General features: G+C 38.6%; 1 protein-coding gene across 8 annotated transcripts in view; it reads left to right on the forward strand.

Moving 5' to 3' along the window:
* The first annotated feature begins 622 nt into the window (after nucleotides 1-622).
* The window catches only part of nbr1b (NBR1 autophagy cargo receptor b), a 35,559-nt gene continuing 17,090 nt past the window's right edge, over nucleotides 623-19,091 (forward strand). For 4 of the 8 annotated variants that reach the window (XM_062437907.1, XM_062437912.1, XM_062437909.1 and 1 more), the window contains exons 1-8: nucleotides 623-874; nucleotides 10,534-10,596; nucleotides 11,076-11,094; nucleotides 11,201-11,223; nucleotides 13,147-13,335; nucleotides 14,601-14,681; nucleotides 14,847-15,103; nucleotides 16,983-17,108. In XM_062437907.1, the coding sequence (XP_062293891.1) occupies nucleotides 773-874; nucleotides 10,534-10,596; nucleotides 11,076-11,094; nucleotides 11,201-11,223; nucleotides 13,147-13,335; nucleotides 14,601-14,681; nucleotides 14,847-15,103; nucleotides 16,983-17,108 (860 nt within the window). In that variant the 5' untranslated portion in view covers nucleotides 623-772. The remainder of the gene's footprint in view (nucleotides 875-10,533; nucleotides 10,597-11,075; nucleotides 11,095-11,200; nucleotides 11,224-13,146; nucleotides 13,336-14,600; nucleotides 14,682-14,846; nucleotides 15,104-16,982; nucleotides 17,109-19,091) is intronic. The other 4 variants (XM_062437908.1, XM_062437914.1, XM_062437910.1 and 1 more) reach the window with 1 other exon arrangement.

Genomic DNA, 19,091 nt, shown 5'->3' on the forward strand with positions numbered 1-19,091 from the left:
CCTGTTCGCAGGATTGGTTGTTGCTTTATACTCCATTATTCATAACCAAAATGGGAAAAATGTCTTTCTCTTATAATAATGCACCTTACACATGGAATCATCTGCAAAAGGTCTTAAAATTAGATTTTCTTTTACCATCAAAACAGCTGTTCAGCTTGTTTTATTTGATTGTAACTGTTTTAACTACTATCTTGAATGTTGAACTGTATTTATTAATTGTTTTATTTTTCATCATATTTTCTTTTATTTTTTTATATTTTCTTTATCTGATATTGTTTTGTGTTTTGTTGTGTTGCTGTAAATGTTTCTTGACACCATTGTAAATGAGGACTCCTCCTCAATGGTCTTTCCAGGTAAAATAAAGGTTAATAAATAAATAAATAAAGCAGGACTTTGAGTCATATAATGGAGTAACGTGAATCAGTAAAAGATGAGTATAAGGAGGAGACAGCGTCCTTCTGAAACGATGCTGTAGTGCTTGTGTTACTATTGGTTAAGTAGAGAGACAGATTGGACCAATAGCAGCGTTATCTGGACCAGAGGCGGTGTCACAGAACAGAAAGCGGAAGTGACGCTCGCTTTTCCGGACACATGGTACAGGTGGGCGTGTTCAGGCCGCTGATGTAAACACAAAATACGCCTCATCCCTCGTCGGATAAGAGTCACAGTGGACTGAATTGGTGAGATTAACCCGAATAGCCGTCGTTGGCCCGCGAAAAACGCTCCGTGTCCGTCGTGAGTAATATGCGTTAAGGAGCAGACAGGCGACGCCATGGACTTCTACATCAACCTGAAGGTGAATTTCAGAGGAAATTCCAAGAATTTCCTGCTGTCGGGATCCGAGACCAAGAGCTGGGAGTCGATGGAGGCCATGGTAAGCAGAGGGGACCGCCGGGCCCGAGTACCGCCGCTGCTCCCGCTGTATGCGCTAGTCAGTACCGAGTGTGATCCATGACTCTGTAGTGACACATCACAGTGTAGTGTAGTGTAGGGTTGTCTTTCAGCAGATAGGCTGTCAGCTCCAGGTAACGCTATCACAGAGCTGCCATTGAATGACTGGAACATCACCATCATGCAGCTTCTGTCCTGCCAGCTGATTTAAAAACGTGAAATGTGTCCGCAGACTTGACAGCACAGCGGAAATATCAATATAATATATAAGATTATTATAGTGATCTGTCGTCATGGAAACACTGTTTACCAGCTCAGCATAAGTGGTCTGACATGTATTTATGTGGTCACACCTCATGGAAACATAAAATTAAGTTATTAACAGCTTATGTGGGCTAACAGAGAGAATGAAAAACATGAAGTTTCCAAATATTCAGCCATGTAAATTAAGTGGGATATATATATATATATATAATGTTACAGTTTTAGGCCTACTCCCGTAATACATGTAATACAGAGCAGGGACACTGGTCTAACATCCTTATAGCCTTATAGTGGCATACCAGATGATTAAAACACTATACAGGCTGCTACATTCATTTAAACAGGCTTATATTAGAGACATGCCTTTATTTTGAAGTCTTCATGAGTATATATGTTCATATTCTATCCATAACATCCTCCAAGTCCTAATTCAGACTTTTACTTTGACAACAGTATTGAAGTATTAGTAGCTAATGGGTGGTTTTTTTATTATACATTTTTTATATTATACACTTCTAATATCATTAGCAGTTGAAGCTGGTCATGTCACAGCTTTAAACAATTTCATTGTTGTAGAGTTTAAAAGGAGAAGCACAATTTTTCAAGCCAGTGTCTGTCTTGCTGTGATCGTTCCTCCTCCTGTTCACACTGACCATTAATAGAGTCTTTCATAATGCAGTTCCAGTGTAAGTGATCGGGGACCAAGTCTTTATACTTCATAACCAGAGGCGTAGCCAGAAAAGAAATTGAAACTGGGCCTGAATAAAAGTGGACAGGCCACACAATTCATTCCATAAATAGCTCAGTAGCATTTACACAAAGACGTGATATGGACAAATGAAATATCACAATACCTCGATATAGATATTGCAGCAATATTGTAGGAATGACTATTGGTGCCGTCACCAAGTAATTAAACAGTTAGATTTTTTGATAAATAATCATCAGTAATGTGGATATAATGACTTAGTGGCTGACGATATCTAGTCATATATCACGATATCGATATATTGTTATATTGCCCAGCCCTAATTTTCACTAGGTTACAATCATGAAAGTGTTAAGCGTTGACTGTCATCATACTGATATCCATCAACAGCCCCTAAAAATCAAACCAATCCACTCTTTTCAGTTACTATAACAAGACGCTATATCCAGAATCTGAACAAGCACAAACAGCTGCAATGGCAACAACTTGACAGATTGACTACGGCAAAAAAATGAGCAATTCTAGGCCCATGTTTGATGTCTCGCTGGGGTCGTATTAATCCATAAATCGGCCTACAGGATGAGGCATAGAACAGAAGTCAGGGATTACTGTTGAAGATAGATATGATTTCATCGCGGTCTGATGAATCTGACTGTTCCCGTTCAGAAGACAAAGGGGTGATGTTGTTCATAGGGTTAGGAGTTCAGACATCTTGGGGAGGCTAGAAGTAGAGCATCTGGTCCGGATGCCTCCTGGACGCCTCCCCCTAGAGGTTTTCTGGGCACGTCCAACTGGTACGAGACCTCAGGGCAGACCCAGAATGCTCTGGAGGGATTAGATTTCTCTCCTGGCCTGGGAACGTCTTGGTATCCTCCAGTAAGAGCTGGTGAGCATTGCTGGGTTGAAAGACTTCTTGGTTTCAATGCTCACCCTGATGCCACCACGACCCAGCCTTGGATAAGCATCAGAAAAAGAATGGATGGATTCGCCATCAATCTGTGTATGTGATATGTGGTCACCACAGTGTCTCTCTGGCATTTTTTTGATGATGTGCCAATCACTGATATCAATGTTGCTCATCAACTCTTAAGTTAATTTGAGCTCTTTGTAAAAATCACCACCTGTATCTGAACTAGGAAAAGCTGTTTTTTGTTGGGTTTTTTTGTTAGAATTTTTATCAGATCAATCCAGACTGAGACACATACGGTAGAACTCTGTAGAGCTTCTGCTGCTGAGTCACTGGAGTCAAATAGTTTGTCAAATGTCAGAAGCAAAAAAGATCAACTTTCTTTTGCTGTAACAGGGACTCTGTGTGTTCATCTTCCTTTTGAAAACTCAGTCACACTCTCTAGTAACGTCTAGTAGATGCATCCACAGATTCCTATAAGACTGAAGTCAGGCAACTGAAGTCTGTCAGGCACAGCAAACACCACAAATGCCACAAATGTAAACTTGCTTGCATTCTTAGTCTGCAACATGTACACTGATATTTATCTGTGGTTTATCACCTCTGGGCAGTATCCCTGCCCAGAGGTGGATACACACTGTATACCTGCAGCATCACAACTCTGCTTAAAACTGACCATACAAAGATAACAGGCTGCTTTTTAGCCAATCAACTTGACTCATTATAAGGTGACTCATTTTGTTAGATCAAAAGTATTAACAGCTCAGTTTGTGGAGGCTGGATCACCTCATGCACATCTTACAGAACAGATCCACTACAGCTTGTGTGTCACTTTTACTTTATGGGCAGAACCGCCACCTGTAGTATATTTTTCGGCTTCGTCTATTATCTTCTATTTTGCATGTGTAACTACGGTGATTTTGTGAAGCCTCTGAATACTGCTAAAATGTTTATTACCACAAAGCAGGGCTGAGCCTGAACGCATCCTGAGTGACACTGAAGCTGCTGATTCCTCATCCAACAGTGTTACCAACATTTGTTTGGTTACTTTTAACCCTGATTCAAGATTTACATTTTATTCATTATTCATTGAACAATTAATCCAAATTGTATCGAAATTGCATCATAAACTGCTGCAATTTTCAAATCATAGCAGGGGCAATATTAGTCAAAGGTGAAATGTGTCAAAATACCATTTAAAGTAAGAGATGTCCTGACCTACACATCATATTCTACAAAGTTGCACAAAAATGACACTGAGACTAATGTTATAAATATGATCATTTCCTCTAATATTGCAATTCCAATATCAGTCAAAAGAATCGCAATTAGATACTTTTCCAAAATTGTGCAGCTCTGGTAAGAAGTAAACAAAATATTCAGGCTTTATTGAGACAAAAGGGAAACAAATGTACCTTCTTTTCCCCCATGGATTTAAGTGAAATTTTACTTTGTACTTATGATTTTAATCATTATAATGTAACATATACTTAGTTTTCAGTATTCCCTTTAAAAATCTGTCATTATAAGAGGCTTTTCTGTTCTTGACCACAGAAATACTTCAGACATTAGGGTTGTTGTAGTAGTCTGTAGGCCTGTCACAATAATTACGTAATTGACTTATCATGCAATAATGTAATTATCAACATAATCATGTCTATATGGGTCAATGAGGTTTTTTTGTGTCCATGTGGTTTAGTTTAAATTTAAAGGGGTATCACATTTCTGCTTTTAATCCATTTTGAGAGAATATATTAGAGGATTATGGCAAAAATGTCTAAGTGGTGTAACCATAAAAACTTTGTACCAAATAATTCAACTTGCTTAAAAACAGTAAATTGTCAATAAAACACCATATCAACTAGTTTAACATGATCTTACATTATAACTTTTATATTAAATAAAGGTAATGGAATACAATTGTTCTAAATATTACATTTACTCTGGGTTACCATGGAGATCAGGAAACATTTTACAGGTTTTAAATGAAGTCATTATTAGTATAAGTCCACTTAAATACACTGTAGGTGATAAAATATGTAATATTTATCATTCTTTTGTGGTTACACCATTTGACATTTTCAGGAGCATTCAGTCTTACTTTTGGTAAAAAATGGTGCAAATATCATTTCAAATGACATAAAACCAACAAAAATACTAAATGTACATTTTAACAAACCTGATGCTGCTTTTAAAACTAGTTTTAACAAATCTTTGAATTGCTCATCATTTCTTTACCTCCATATTGCCACACAAATGACAATAATATTGTTTATCACCACTATTTCTGAGACAATATATCGTCCAACTAAAATAGTTATCATGACAGGCCTGTGAGTGAGACCTCTTGTATGAATAAAAAGATAGTGTTGTTGATGACTCAGCACATGTACAGCATTATACCGAGAAACCGAAACAGTAAGTCATAAAGTTCATTGCTTCAGGTTATGAAATGACTTGTTATGCGTGCACCTCCCTAACCTTGATCATGTCACACTCAGTAAAGTGCTCAGTGGAGTAAAGGCGAGTCCAGACTGTGTGTGTGTGTGTGTGTGTGTGTGTGTGTGTGTGTGTGTGTGTGTGTGTGTGTGTGTGTGTGTGTGTGTGTGTGTGTGTGTGTGTGTGTGTGTGTGTGTGTGTGTGTGTGTGTGTGTGTGTGTGTGTGTGTGTGTGTGTGTGTGTGTGTGTGTGTGTGTGTGTGTGTGGAACAGAATCAGTCTGTCTCTGTGGCATTGAAACCCGTGTGTCTGCTGCTGCTGCTGCTGATGATGATGATGAGTCACTGCGGACAGCACGAGTCACATTTCAGGCAGCTGGACTGTTGTTGAGCTGTTAACCAACTGCTGTGAGTCTCACTCACAGCTGATTGGTAGAAAAACATATTCATGTGGAAATGGCTTTGGATGGAATGAGAAACGGAACGATGTCAGTGTAGCAAACCAATTTGAAATTGTCCAAAGGCTTTCAGGATTTTTCTGTCTCTCACCAGGTTTGAGTGTGTTTGATAAGGCATGACTCACCTGTTGTGTAGACTAGACTGTGTGTGTGTGTGTGTGGCTCAGATATTCATTTGCACTGCCAGAGGTCAAAGGTGAACATGGCCAAGCTGGTAAACAGGAAAGACATGAACTGCTGACACTAAAAAAAACCAACTTTGGATTCATGACTACAACTGTTAGTAGATACAGATCAGAATCAGTTCAACTCTATAGCAGCTTTCACACAGGTGATTGGAGTGCTTCACAGTTGATTGACAAGCCGATAAGAAGACAGAACAAGTGTAGACTGAGGACAACATAAAGACAAGGAAGAACAAATTACAAAGAGGTTAAAATGAAAATAATGAAATAAAAAGAGATAAAGTTGTAATCTGTTGATCAGATTTAGAAATCAGTGTGTTACTAGCCTCAGTTCCACTCACACAGTTAACCATGAGTTGATGAAGGTGTCAATAAGCTGCCAGCTCCACCAGTTATTACACCTGACCATGAAACAAACAGGAAAGAAGACATGCTGTTTCACTCATTCTGTTACATTGTAGAGGATCCAACAACCAGAACAGCTGTCATTACTTCAACTTCAACTTTATGTATAATCAGGGTTGGGAAGGTTACTTTTGAAATGTAATAGGTTACAGATTACTAGTTACTCTATTTAAAATATAATAAGTAATGTAACTATTTCAATGACTTCATCAAACTAATGTAACTTATTACATTTGATGACTTTTCTAATGTTCTAACCAATGTTTCCAGCTGTTAGGGTAAATGTTCCCATTAAGCACCAAAATCTAAGTGCAGCTGTTTTTCATGGATACTGACATGATTTATAAGAGAGATCATTTCTTATAAAGCAACATTTATTTATTCATTTTATTCATGTGTGCTCCAAATAAACCCATGTCATGATTTATTTACTAAATAAATAAATTGATTTCAAAGAATTAAAAACAGTAATATATGTATTCAGTAACATGTTAAATATTAAAAAATGAGGAAAAAACCCTCCTGAGCTAAATCTTAAAGGTGTGACTTCAGATGTAACCTCCTTTGTAATCATCATCATTTTCATCAGTAACTGTCATTTAATGACACATTTTTTTTCTTAGTAACTGTAACAGATTAGTTACATTTAGTTTGTAATTAAATGATATAATGAAAATAACATCCAACTAATTACTCCCCAACACTGTAAACGTAGCACTTTAATCACAGCATAGTTGATCAAAGTGCTTCACACAGAGCTCTCACAATGAAGAGAAATCACAATGATGATAAAAAATAAAAAAGTCCTGGATCTGGTCTCTGGTCAGATGATCTTAGTTCTCTGCCAGCGTGATTTTACACACGGCTCTTACTGTTTTATCATTTCTTCATCACATGTAGCTGTAAACCATCATCATTATTGCTAAAATGTAATCAATGATCAGTCATGCTCATATTGACACTCACTACACAGGATGTGTTACAATTGGGGAAAAAATAAAAAAGAATGAAATGGGAAATTAAATATAAATACAATTGATTAGAGAAAAGTAATTTATATTGAGTCTATAAGTGTGACTCTGATGGTCTGCTGTATAGATACATACAAATCACATTATCATTGTAGTTGGTTATCAACCTTTAAAAAAAACTGTTTCAGCTTTTAAATTCCATCTCTCACTTTATTTTTTCCATCCTCCACCTCATCACAGATCTCACAGCTGACACTGGAAGCTGACATTCATGCTGGTCTATTATTATAAATACCAGTTCAAGCACATTTCTTTGTGCGTGCCCAGGAACATACATCATACTGTACATACATAGTCAAACCCAATCTTAACATGATGAGTCACACAAACACATGATGACAGTGCTCATTCACAATCTCTCCTTGATGTCATTCATGGTGTTGCATTTCAGTCCCACGAGACATTAAAGTCCAGAGCTCGGTTGTATACCACTATAGTTGATTCATTGATTAGTTGCCAACTATTCAAATAATTGCCAGATATTTTGATAATCAATTAGAGTCATTTTTAAGAAGAAAATTGCCAAAGTCTCTTAATTCCATTGTCTCAAATGTCTCACATTTTCTGATTCTTTTCAGTCTCCTGTGATATTAAACTGAATATCTTAAGGTTCTGGACAAAACAAGACATTTGAGGACATGATCTTCGGCAGTGATCGACATTTTATTGAACCGAACAACTAATTGTCGACAGATGAATCGATAATGACAATAATTGTTAGTTGCAGCCCAAATCCACTATATCAGACGCCCCCCAATGCTGCCAGCCTCTGAAAGTACCTGGAACTTAGCTGTAGTACCACCTCCTGAGCAGCACCCACATTTAGTTCCACTTGTTCCCAAAGTGTGTGGAGAACAGTGAAAACACAAGCAGAGCACATGACAACAGCTACATGGTTAGTCCGTTTATTTGTTTATTTAACCCTCCTGTTGTCCTCCAGTCAAGGAAGGAAGGGAGGAAGAAGGAAGGAAAGGAGGGAGGAAGGAAGGGAAGGAAGGAAGGGAGGAAGAAGGATGGAAAGGAGGGAGGAAGGAAAGGAAGGAAGGGAGGGAAAAAAAGAAGGAAGGAAGGAGGGATTGAGGAAGGTAGGGGGAGGAAAGAAAGAGAGAAGGAGGGAGGAAGGAAAGGAAGGGAGGAAAGAGAGGAAGGAAAGAAAGAGAGAAGGGGGGATGGAGGCAGGAAAGAAAGAAGGGAAGGAAGGAAAGAGGGAAGGAAAGAAGGAGGGAGGGAGGAAGGAAGGATAGAAGGTAGGAAGAAAGGAAGAAAAGTGGATGGAGGGAGGAAGGGAAGAAAGACAGAGGAAGGAAAGAAAGAGAGAAGGAGGGAGGGAGGACAGACGGAAGGAAGGAAAGAAGGAAGGGAGGAAAGAGAGAGGAAGGAAAGAAAGGGAGAAGGAGGAAGGGAGGAAAGAAGGAACAGTCAAAACAGACAGGGTCAATTTGACCCGGGAGGACGACACAAAGGTTAAACAAAATTAAAAATACACAGTAATAATAAGCACAGAGGAATATGAGGGAGAATCGCCGAAAAACCCCCGCAGGGGCTTACAGAGTGGCATTCTCCAGGCAGCGAGATTACAAACACATAGTTCCATCTTTCAAAGAATGCAAGTATACATCACATCATCACTGCCACACTGAGAACATTGTGTTTTAATAAGATAAAGTCAATCAAAAACAGTAAAATAACCAAACAATGTCAGTCATTTAGTTATTATATGAACATGACATTGGACTCAGATTAAGTCTGTAAAATGTCAATGGAATCAATGAATGACAGGGCGTTTTATATGAAAATGTATGGTCATCTTATTGCCAGCCCTCTCCTGCTCTGTGACCAATGAGCTGACAGCACACTCACACACGAGAATGACAATGCAGAATCCGGCTCTTCTCATTGGTCGAGGTACTGTTGCTTGCAAGAAGATACCGGAAGACAACTTTTCCACAGACTTTCTGTTTGCACTTTTACTTATTGCACTAAATGTGCACTAATACAGGAATGTTCTGCTTTCTATTGTTTTCTGTTATTTGATACTGTAGGACAGTTCTGTTAAAGAAAGATTTATTGTATTCTGTTAAGTTAAGCAGGACTGAGTTCTGTTAAAAAGATTTGTTATTTTGCACAAAAAAATAAATAGTTGAATAATAATTAGTTTTCCATGTATTCGTATCACTCAAAAACATGCATCGAATTAAATTCAGGCTCAAGTCAAATCATTTAAAAATCATTTCACACACACAAAACAGCAAAAAATGTCACCAAGCAGGGAGGGGTGAACGCAATCGGGTCGGCCGGCCCTGCCAACTAGGTGTCCCTTATTTATTTGTCAGGGAGTTGGCAACCCCTAATACTGGTTAGTTAAAAGAAGTGATTTCAAGGCTCTTATAAACTGCTGTGGGGGTAATACGTTTAGACCCTCTGTATAAAATACTAAAGTGAGACAGTGAAGTACAGGTAGTTATGTTTGTTAGGTTCCTGCAGTGGAAGGCTATTAATAGTTAATAGCGTACTAATAGTGTACCAGTGAGGTACCGGTGAGCTCCAAAGAGCCTGGAGCCACTGAAAATTGTCCAAAAGACCAGAAGGCTTTATTGTTTTTTTTTATACGTGAAATTGGAAACAGCCAGTGTCATGAAAAAAGGTGAACTATACACCGATAGCTCTGCACCTCTGGATTTACGGTCAGCCACAGCACAGTTCATTTGTCTGAGTGCTGCTGAGTCACAGCTCTCAGTTGTAGTCTCATCAATGAAAAAGATGCAATTGGTGTGTAGGTTGAGATGTTATCAATTGTTGAATCGTACATGCAACATGAGTCCGTGTGGGTTCGTGTGAAGGCATAATGAAGTGAGAGCCACAGAGGGAGGGGCGTTACCTGGGTTACAGCATCCAGCTTTCAGCCAGTAAAGAGCCAGTAGGAGTGTGAACGGAGTCCCTGAGCACTGCTAGAGGAATCAGTGCTCAGGGACAAACTGTCTTCTCAGAGGTCATCTTTTTGATGCCGAAGACACACACACACACACACACACACACACACACACACACACACATGCAGAGAGAGAGACAAACTGTGCTTTCCCAATCCCCCTGGCAACTAAACGACACGATCAGCAGCATCAGTGAGATAAACACACACACACACGCCTCAGTCTGAGCCACTGAGTTCATACTAATTTGGTGTGAAATCGTCACTGCTTTATTTATGTCCACTTATGTCCCCTTTCTGTGTGTGTGTGTGTGCAGGTGAAGCGTTCGTTTGGCCTGTGCAGTCTTCAGCTGACCTACTTCGACGAGGAGAATGAAGAGGTGAGAGGATCTCGAGTTTGTCATCACGTTGGCTTTATTTGCTCACTCCCCGTTTTCAATATTTGCCTTTCTGTAATTTCACAAGGGTGCTCTTGTGGTTTAGTGCTGCACTTTTATTAACTTGGGGGATGTGCAAGAGACCTTTTCAAAATTGGTGAAACAGAGACTTGGTTTTTAGTTACTAGTGTAGATTCAACTTAATAGAATCTTTCCCTGTCTGGTAAATATTCACATCTTTCAAATTTCACACTCTCAATTGGTAACACAGGCTTTCTCTTATAAATGTGTAGTCCCTTTGCTGGGACAATCCTGATGACATCACTATGACATCATCAGTGTTGGTCTTTGACTGTGTAAAATTGGTGGCCCTTAAATCCTGAAACTATCACCAAACCAATAACAATCTGACAACACACTAAAAATGTCACAGATCTATATAAAACTTAACAACTTTACATATTTCTGTTTTCTTCTTCCAGGTGTCCATTAACAGCCAAGGTAAGATAACATCACCAGTCATAAGACCACAAAAAAATATGTGATATTTAAAATAAATTACAAATGAATGTCATATTAAAAATGAATGTTTCTGCTTCCATTCCAGTGGAGTACGAGGAGGCGCTGAAGGTAAGCAGAAATGCCAATTTTGAGACAAAAGGCAACTCTACATTAATCCATTTTAGCTGCTTATGAAGGGCCCTGACAGAGTATCAGGTTTCAGGTCAGGCTCAGGTGTGGCTCTTTTTGCAAATGGGAGCGTCCATGCCTCATGTGTTGCAAGTAGATACACAAGTGGAAAGAGTGAAAGAGAAAGAGTGCAGCCAATACTTGTTGAACCAATGGAATGGATTCAATCAAGTAAAAATACTGTATAATGTTAGGTGTATGGTTAAAGAAACCTGTAAATCCCTGAAATTGGGCCTATTAACCATAATTTCCCCCCAAAAAATGTGTAAAACTTGTGGTAATAAGTTGGAATGAAGTTGGCTAAAAAGGTCTAACACAAAATTGACCTGGGAGGACAAAATTTGAACTGTCAACGGGAAGACAACAGGAGGGCGGCTGTGGCTCAGGAGGTAGAGCGGTCGTCCACCAATCGGAAGATAGGAGGTTTGATTCCTGGCTCCTCCAGTCTGCATGTTGATGTATCCTGGTCCTTGTCCATGTACTTGGGCAAGATACTTTACCCCAAATTGCTCCCGGTGGATGCGCAAAATGTGTGTGAATGTAGTGTAAAAGCACTTTGAGTGATCATAAAGACTAGAAAAGTGCCATATAAGTATAGTCCATTTACCATTTTACCATTTAAAATGTGTTTTTATACCACAAGGGCACTTGGACATGTGTACAGGAGGGCCCAATCCCAAACCAGCTCCATCCACTTCCCATTTGTTTGCATGTTTATGTGGAGGTTTTGCCATATTAAGGGCCGTCCCAATCAAATTAGCACAGAGTGTAAGTGTACTGTGAAACCCTTAAATAGTGAGTCTGCATCAGTCGGTGCAACAGGAGAATGGAGGAAACAACCTACAGATGCAAGAGTACCGTCTTTCTACATTGCCATAATTTGGCAAGAAGGGCCCTCCACAGTTGTGAGTGTTACTTGATTTGGAGTGACACCTAGTGGTGAATTAGTAGTGGGTAGGGATTGTTATGGGATTGGTCCAAGGAGGTGGGGACTGAACTCCAGTGACTAATGGACAAACCGCTTTACCTCCTCACACACATCTGACCCCAAACAATAGCAGTGTTAGGGTCTCAAACCTTTCAGTCAGGGTCCGTCAGGTTGGGTTTGGGTTTTAATGATGTGAGTATAAGCTGAGTTCATATCTCAGTCACAAAAATAATTTTAAAACCAAGTAGCCCAGATCACCGTCACCTTAGCCAACTCCTCCAGTTCACCTTTGGGGTTCCTAAGGTTCTCCCTGGTCACGCTGGATACATACTATAATCCTTTAAGTGTTATTTAGATCTGTCCCAGAGTCTCCTCCCAGTTGGACATGCATGGAATACCTCCACAGTGAGGCGTCCGGTGGGAACCTCAGTCAGATGCTCAAACCAACTCAACTGGTTCATTTCAACATGCAGAGGTTCTAGTCCGACTTGGTTCTTGACATGAGCTCCTGAGTGTGTCTCTAAGAATGCCGCCCTGTGAATACCTATTTTGAGCATTCGTGTCCGAGATTTCAGTCATGACCTCATACAATGGATGAAGGTTGGAGTGTGGATTAACTGGTTGATCAGGTTCATGCTCAGCTTCCTCCCCTCTTACTACAACAGTCCAAACCTTAACCCTAACCCAACTCTGAACAATAACCTCCCTGTCAAAGCCATTGGTTTTGTGGCCAATACTTCATTTGCTGCTCTAGAAGCCATATTGTATAAAATCAGATCAGCATAATAGTTGTACAATTTACCCGAAATTTTCCCTAAAACCAAGAGTGTCTTTTTACATTTTATGGTTACCCTCTGCATGCTCGTGTGTTTTTAATTCTGATGCAGTCGGCAAATGGAATCAAGTGAGACTAACCCATTTCTGTGTTTTTCCAGAGTGCAGCGAGGCAGGGGAACCGTCTGCACATGAACGTGTACGAGACTCGGGGCCAGCCAGCAAGGGTCTCCACCACCAAGGCCAGTGGAGCAGAGCCCAAGAGAGGCTTCAGACCCCCACAGCACTGCCCTACTCTGGCCCAGGTGGTTAGTCGCAAGGTCCAGGCTGCAGTGCCAGAACAGGGCATGGTAAGACCCTCTACACAGGACTTCATATTGGACACAATTCTTAGGCAATTTATCAGTTATTTAATCTGAAACTAAGGAAGCATTTCTAGAGTTTGTCAAAGATTTAATCACTTTGGAAATGATGCATCTCACCAATCTCAGTGTGAATACACTTATACACTCAAAATATTATTTGTAAGTTCAGAAGTACAAGATTTGAGAAACAGCATAAGTTTGTCATAAATTGCCTCAGAAACAAAACTACAAAAAAAAACAATAAAGAAGAATGGTAATGGTCAGGTATGTGTAACGCAGTATAGATATTCAGGCTACTGTCATTATCTGTATCTGTTATCTGTACCCCTTTATATATGGGTCAATGAGGTTTTTTGTGTCCATGTGGTTTAGTAAAATTTAAAGTGGTTAAAATGTAAAAATTGCACACATTCTTTGGTAGTTACTACTAGTACTAGTTTGGCATCATCTTACATTATAACTTTTTATATTAAATATAGGTAATGGAATACAATTGTTCTAGATATTACATTTAAGCATTTCAGTTTTAAATGAAGTAATTATTTGTATAAGTCCACTTAAATACACTGTAGGTGGATAAAATATTTAATATTTATCATGGCCGATCTCTTCTCTCATTTCCAAAAAAGAGTCTAGTGTTTTCTGTTCAGTTTTAAAAATAGCCCCTGCATGATGAAGGCATATCGATTTAACATTTTATGCCTGAGCTCACCTCGGCCCAGTCACCCAGCTTAAAAGCATTGATTTGTGCAGGTTGTCTCTAGGAGAGCAGAGCTGACAAAGAGAGGAAACCAAAGTCAGTCATATTTGCGTAAGAGAAACAGCATATAGAAGAAAAGGCTAGCATCTGACAATTGAATGTTTCTCTCTCAGTGTTGTAACGTCACCATTTTATGCATAGAGGTCTGTATTTTGTCAGGTTAGTTTCACTGAATCTTAGAAAGAGCCACGTGTGTGAGGCTTCACATAGAGTCAAACTGATTAAAAAGAGAGAGACAATGCGTATATGGCAGTTATATGACAGTTGTTTGTATTGCATTTTATAGCATAAAGGCTGGTAACACATATTTTGGGAAATTATGGACAATGGGTCTCATTTAAATGAAACTATATCTCATTTTCTATTGTCCTCCTGGGTCAAAATTGACCCTAGGACAACAGGAGGGATAATAAATATCTTAATTACTGATAATATATTAAACATGTTATCATACAGGTTCTAGTTAATGAATATTCTCTTCTGATCAAAGCAGGTGATCATGAAAGAAGTAAAAGGGACCAAAGAAGAAGACAAGACTCCTCCAGCCTGGTTTACCTCTTACATGGAGAAGGTAAAGAAATATCCAAAAACACAATCAATTTGCTTTGATGGATGAAAAGGAGCAGATGATGCAGATTACAAGCCCCAAAAACACTATCAGTGATCACTCTCCTCTCCTCTCCTCTCCTCTCCTCTCCTCTCCTCTCCTCTCCTCTCCTCTCCTCTCCTCTCCCAGTTTAAGGACCAGGTGGTTCGCGAGGCGGTGGAGAAGATCTGCCGGGAATTCTCCGGACAGTGTTGCATCCACAAGCCTTTGGGGGGTGGAGGAGGAGGGGGAGCGGTGGGAGGCAGAGGGGAAACAGTTGGAGGAGCGGAGGCCCAGCAAGTCCCTGAGATTTCCTCCTCCACCTTACCCGGAGCGCCATCCTCCTCCTCCACTCCTCCCTGCTCGTCCTGTAGGGGGCAGACTACAGGGGGAGGCTACCAGTGCAGGTACTGACACCAATTCAGTTCAACACAGCGTTTATATTCTTTCACTTCTACTGCAGGCGTGCTTGATTTGACTGTAACTGCAGAAAACCGGGCGGAGATAAGCCTCCTGAATTTGCAACCAAAGTCCTCTAAGAACTTTCATTTACAATTTCCAACTCAGCCTCCATACTGGGAAAGAGGCCGTTAAAATTATGAGCCATAGCTCAACCATGTCATGTGATATGTTACTTTAGGACACTTTACCAGCAAATATTACTGAGACCACTACAGAAAAATTGTAGATGTATATCCATGAATTCAAATTATAGATACTACCACTGACTATCCCTGCAATAAATTGGCCACAATTTCACATAACACAGAGTTATTTACCTTTAATTCCATAAATTCTGGGCCAGAAATCCCTCCTCAGCTATTAGCATTTAGCTGAACGTAGCACTACAGCCTGACTGAGCTGCTAGCATGTCTGTAGGGTCTTACTCTTGTTTGTTTTCAGAATTTAAAGTGTTTAATTTATTGACCAGTTAGAGGTTAAAATGCTGTAAACAAAATGGTGACATATTATCACCTTACTGTGAATGTGTCGACCAACATGTCTCTTTAGCTGCTAAATGCCCTGCTATATTCGCCAGCTAGCTAGTTGCTAACTGTAAGGTAGTATATACTGTAGTTATCCTCCTGCTGCTGCTGGAAACAAAGATTGATAAGATACATGATGATGTTGATAATTACATTATTGTCTGATAAGTTGATAACGTCATTATTGTGACAGGCCTACTTATTAGAGTTATTATTATGATATTATCAATAAACACTATGCTTAAAGGGTAATTCTGTTTTTTTAAGACTCATTGGACCTCCTCTTTAGAATGTTCTTTTTATTTTTTCTTCTCTCAGATTTACTTTTAAAAATAGATATATTATAAATATTATATTAATATTATAAAAACATGATTTTTTGTCAATAGGGTGTTTTATTAAATGTCTCTGGCTATAGTGCAATACTTCACCAGCTCTGGATTTGATCTTTCTTTGTTGAGTTAAGATCAAACCTGACAAACCTACCATGATGTCAAGAGTCTGGGAAGTTGCACACAGTCACTGATCTCTGCTGTTATTCATCAAGAAATTGTTCCAGCATGCAGCTTCCCGCAAATTGTTGTTTTTTTGTAACCTTTATGAATAAAACTTGTCATAGAGGTGTTTGTAGTTTTTTTCTGCTTCCAGCTAGCCTAAACACATCCTGACTTGGGACTCATCTCACACTCGGAAAGAAAGAAAATTTCCCAAAATGTTGAACTATTTTTTTTTAACCTTACTCTACTGAAGTATTTATTGAATTGCCTAAAATATTTTCCATTTTCACTTTACCCATTTAGATGGTTACTTTTTATCGTCTTAACATCTATTAATATTTACAAGTTGTTTTACTGGGCGTCTTTGTTCACAGGGATCTAAGTTTTAGTCATGCTTTATTCTGTAAATGTAGAGAATGATGAGATGGGAACAAAAGGGAAAACAGTGTTGACTCTACATACAAGTGTTTTCTTTTCCTAGTATATGAAACTAAAAGATGGAGTTCAGTTTCTGTTTACGTGACAGCGTGACTCCAGCCGCACTACTTTCTCTTTACTTAAAGTAGGATTAGGGTTAGGGTGACTTAACTCAGCTTGTCTCAAAGGTCATTTTACAGCCTTTGTAGTTCATAAAACCTTGTGAGTGTGCACTCTTAGTCATGGTGTCATTTCAGTAGTTGGAATTACCCCCCCTATCTCTCCCTTCTTTCTCTCTCCCTTTCATTTTCTGCCTTTTTCTCTCCACCCTTTCTCCCTCTCCCTCTATCTTTCTTATATTCCTGTCCATCTTTGTGTGTGGTCAGTGTGTGTACAGCCTGTACTCTGTGTGAGCCCTGCAGTTTCTCTCATGATCCCAGTCACAACCTGGTGAGAGCCAGGACTCCTCTGTCCATCCCGGAGCACGGATCACCTGCACCAGACCACAGCAGGTAGGACACAACAATCATATCGCAATGACTTCAAAATGCTATAGTTGAATATTTTTCTATATATATTTGAGATATAATATTCAACAAGAATATATGATAGCATGCATTTGAACAGAATTTGAATTGTGATATGATGTGAAAGTGAAGAGGCCACTGGTGTTGACTAGGGCTCGACCAATACTGGATTTTTGGAGCCGATGACGAGAGTTAAAAAAAAATCTGATATCAATGTATTGGCTGATAATCTTACATATACTGAATATATACATACACACATTTCTTTGTAATAATCCCTCATATGTGGTTATCAAACACTTGTGACTAAGATGTATGATATTAGAGAAGGGTAGGTAGGGTAACTTTATTGATCCTTCTAGGCGGAAATTCAAAATTAAAACGACAGTATTCTTGAAAAGTGATAAAAAATCAAATAAAGTAAACAATAAAACAATCTCCAAATACTATAAACAAGAAACTATAAATATAAAATACATTAGTGGGAGTAGGGGGTACTGGGAGCTGTTTAACAATAAACTGTAATATAAAATGACATCAGTGCACTGAAGGAGTAAACTTCACTGGGAAATTGACAATAATAAATATCTATCAATAAAAAAACAACCAAAAAACATCTGTATGTATATATGAACTTATGTAAACAGAAGTATATAACTTTAGTTTAGAGAAAGGATGAAATACACTTAAAATGCTGTCTACTTTATACATATTGGTACATATTGGATCACATGTAGGCCGATACTGATATATCTGTGCCAGATATCGGCTAACCGATATATCTGTCGTGTTCTATCGTTGACATCAATGAATCATCACTATGTTCGACAATATTTAACACATTTGCAAGAGGATTTGCAACCAGGTTTGAAAATGACATGCTAATATTCAGCAGCTATTAAGTGTACCATAATGACTAATGATTAATGTATCAAGTTAGCATGCTAATAGGCTAATTAGCTAGTTCTACAGGTATTTGATTACAAACCAAAGTGGTGGACTAATTGATTTTTTTTTTATGATGATGAGTCTGGATGAAAAGTTAAAGAATCAGAGTTATTACAGTTCATCCTGTTGAGAATATGAATGCTTGAACCAAGTTTTATGTCAATCTGTTCCAAAAGTCAGGATTGTCAATCTGGACCAATGAGGTAACCAACATCCTTCCATCCATCCATAGAGCCATGTCACTAGAGCTACTTTAAATACATATTAAATGAATGTCATGTTTACATTGAGTGACCATGCTCGATAAATGGGAAAAAAATCAGCCAGTCAGTGCACCACACAGAAACACCCAGAAGTGACTAACTGAACAGGGTGACATGTGTTCACATATTAGTCTTTAGTTATGACTGGAGATGATGACATCAGATGCTGTCAGACTCTATTTAAAAGCTTCCTGACACTTATGTCCATAAATATTACAAAATATTCCCGCCTTTTATTTGTGTCCTGTACACAGATGAGCAGAGGGGGTAATGCAATGCTCTTTTTTTCCTGGACTACCAAAGCACTCACACACAATAATGTGCACGAGAAAATAGAATAGTGCAGCTTTCTTTATTAATAATCTACCTATGATGTGGGCTCAGTTGAAAATGTATTTATTTTAATCTGGCTTTTAATTACTGTCATTTAACTTATTTTTACTAATTGTCTAATTTTTGCAAGTGATCTCATTTTAATATTTTATGTTTATTTGCTGTTTTTTTTAAATATATACTACATGCCTTGTATGAAATGTGCTTGATAAATAAAGTGTATTATTACTGTTATTATTATTAGTAGTAGTAGTAGTATTTTTGGGGGGGTTCACTGCTCCATTTAAAACAACACAGTGAAAACTGTACACCTGTAGAGTGCTACAAAATCATACTGCATTAAAATGAGAACTAATATTAGATACATCATTAGATAGAGATTTAATGAGAATTATTATTATGAAACTATGAAATCATATAGATG

The sequence above is a fragment of the Scomber scombrus genome, chromosome 18, assembly GCF_963691925.1.
Source record: "Scomber scombrus chromosome 18, fScoSco1.1, whole genome shotgun sequence".
Lineage (NCBI taxonomy): Eukaryota > Metazoa > Chordata > Actinopteri > Scombriformes > Scombridae > Scomber > Scomber scombrus.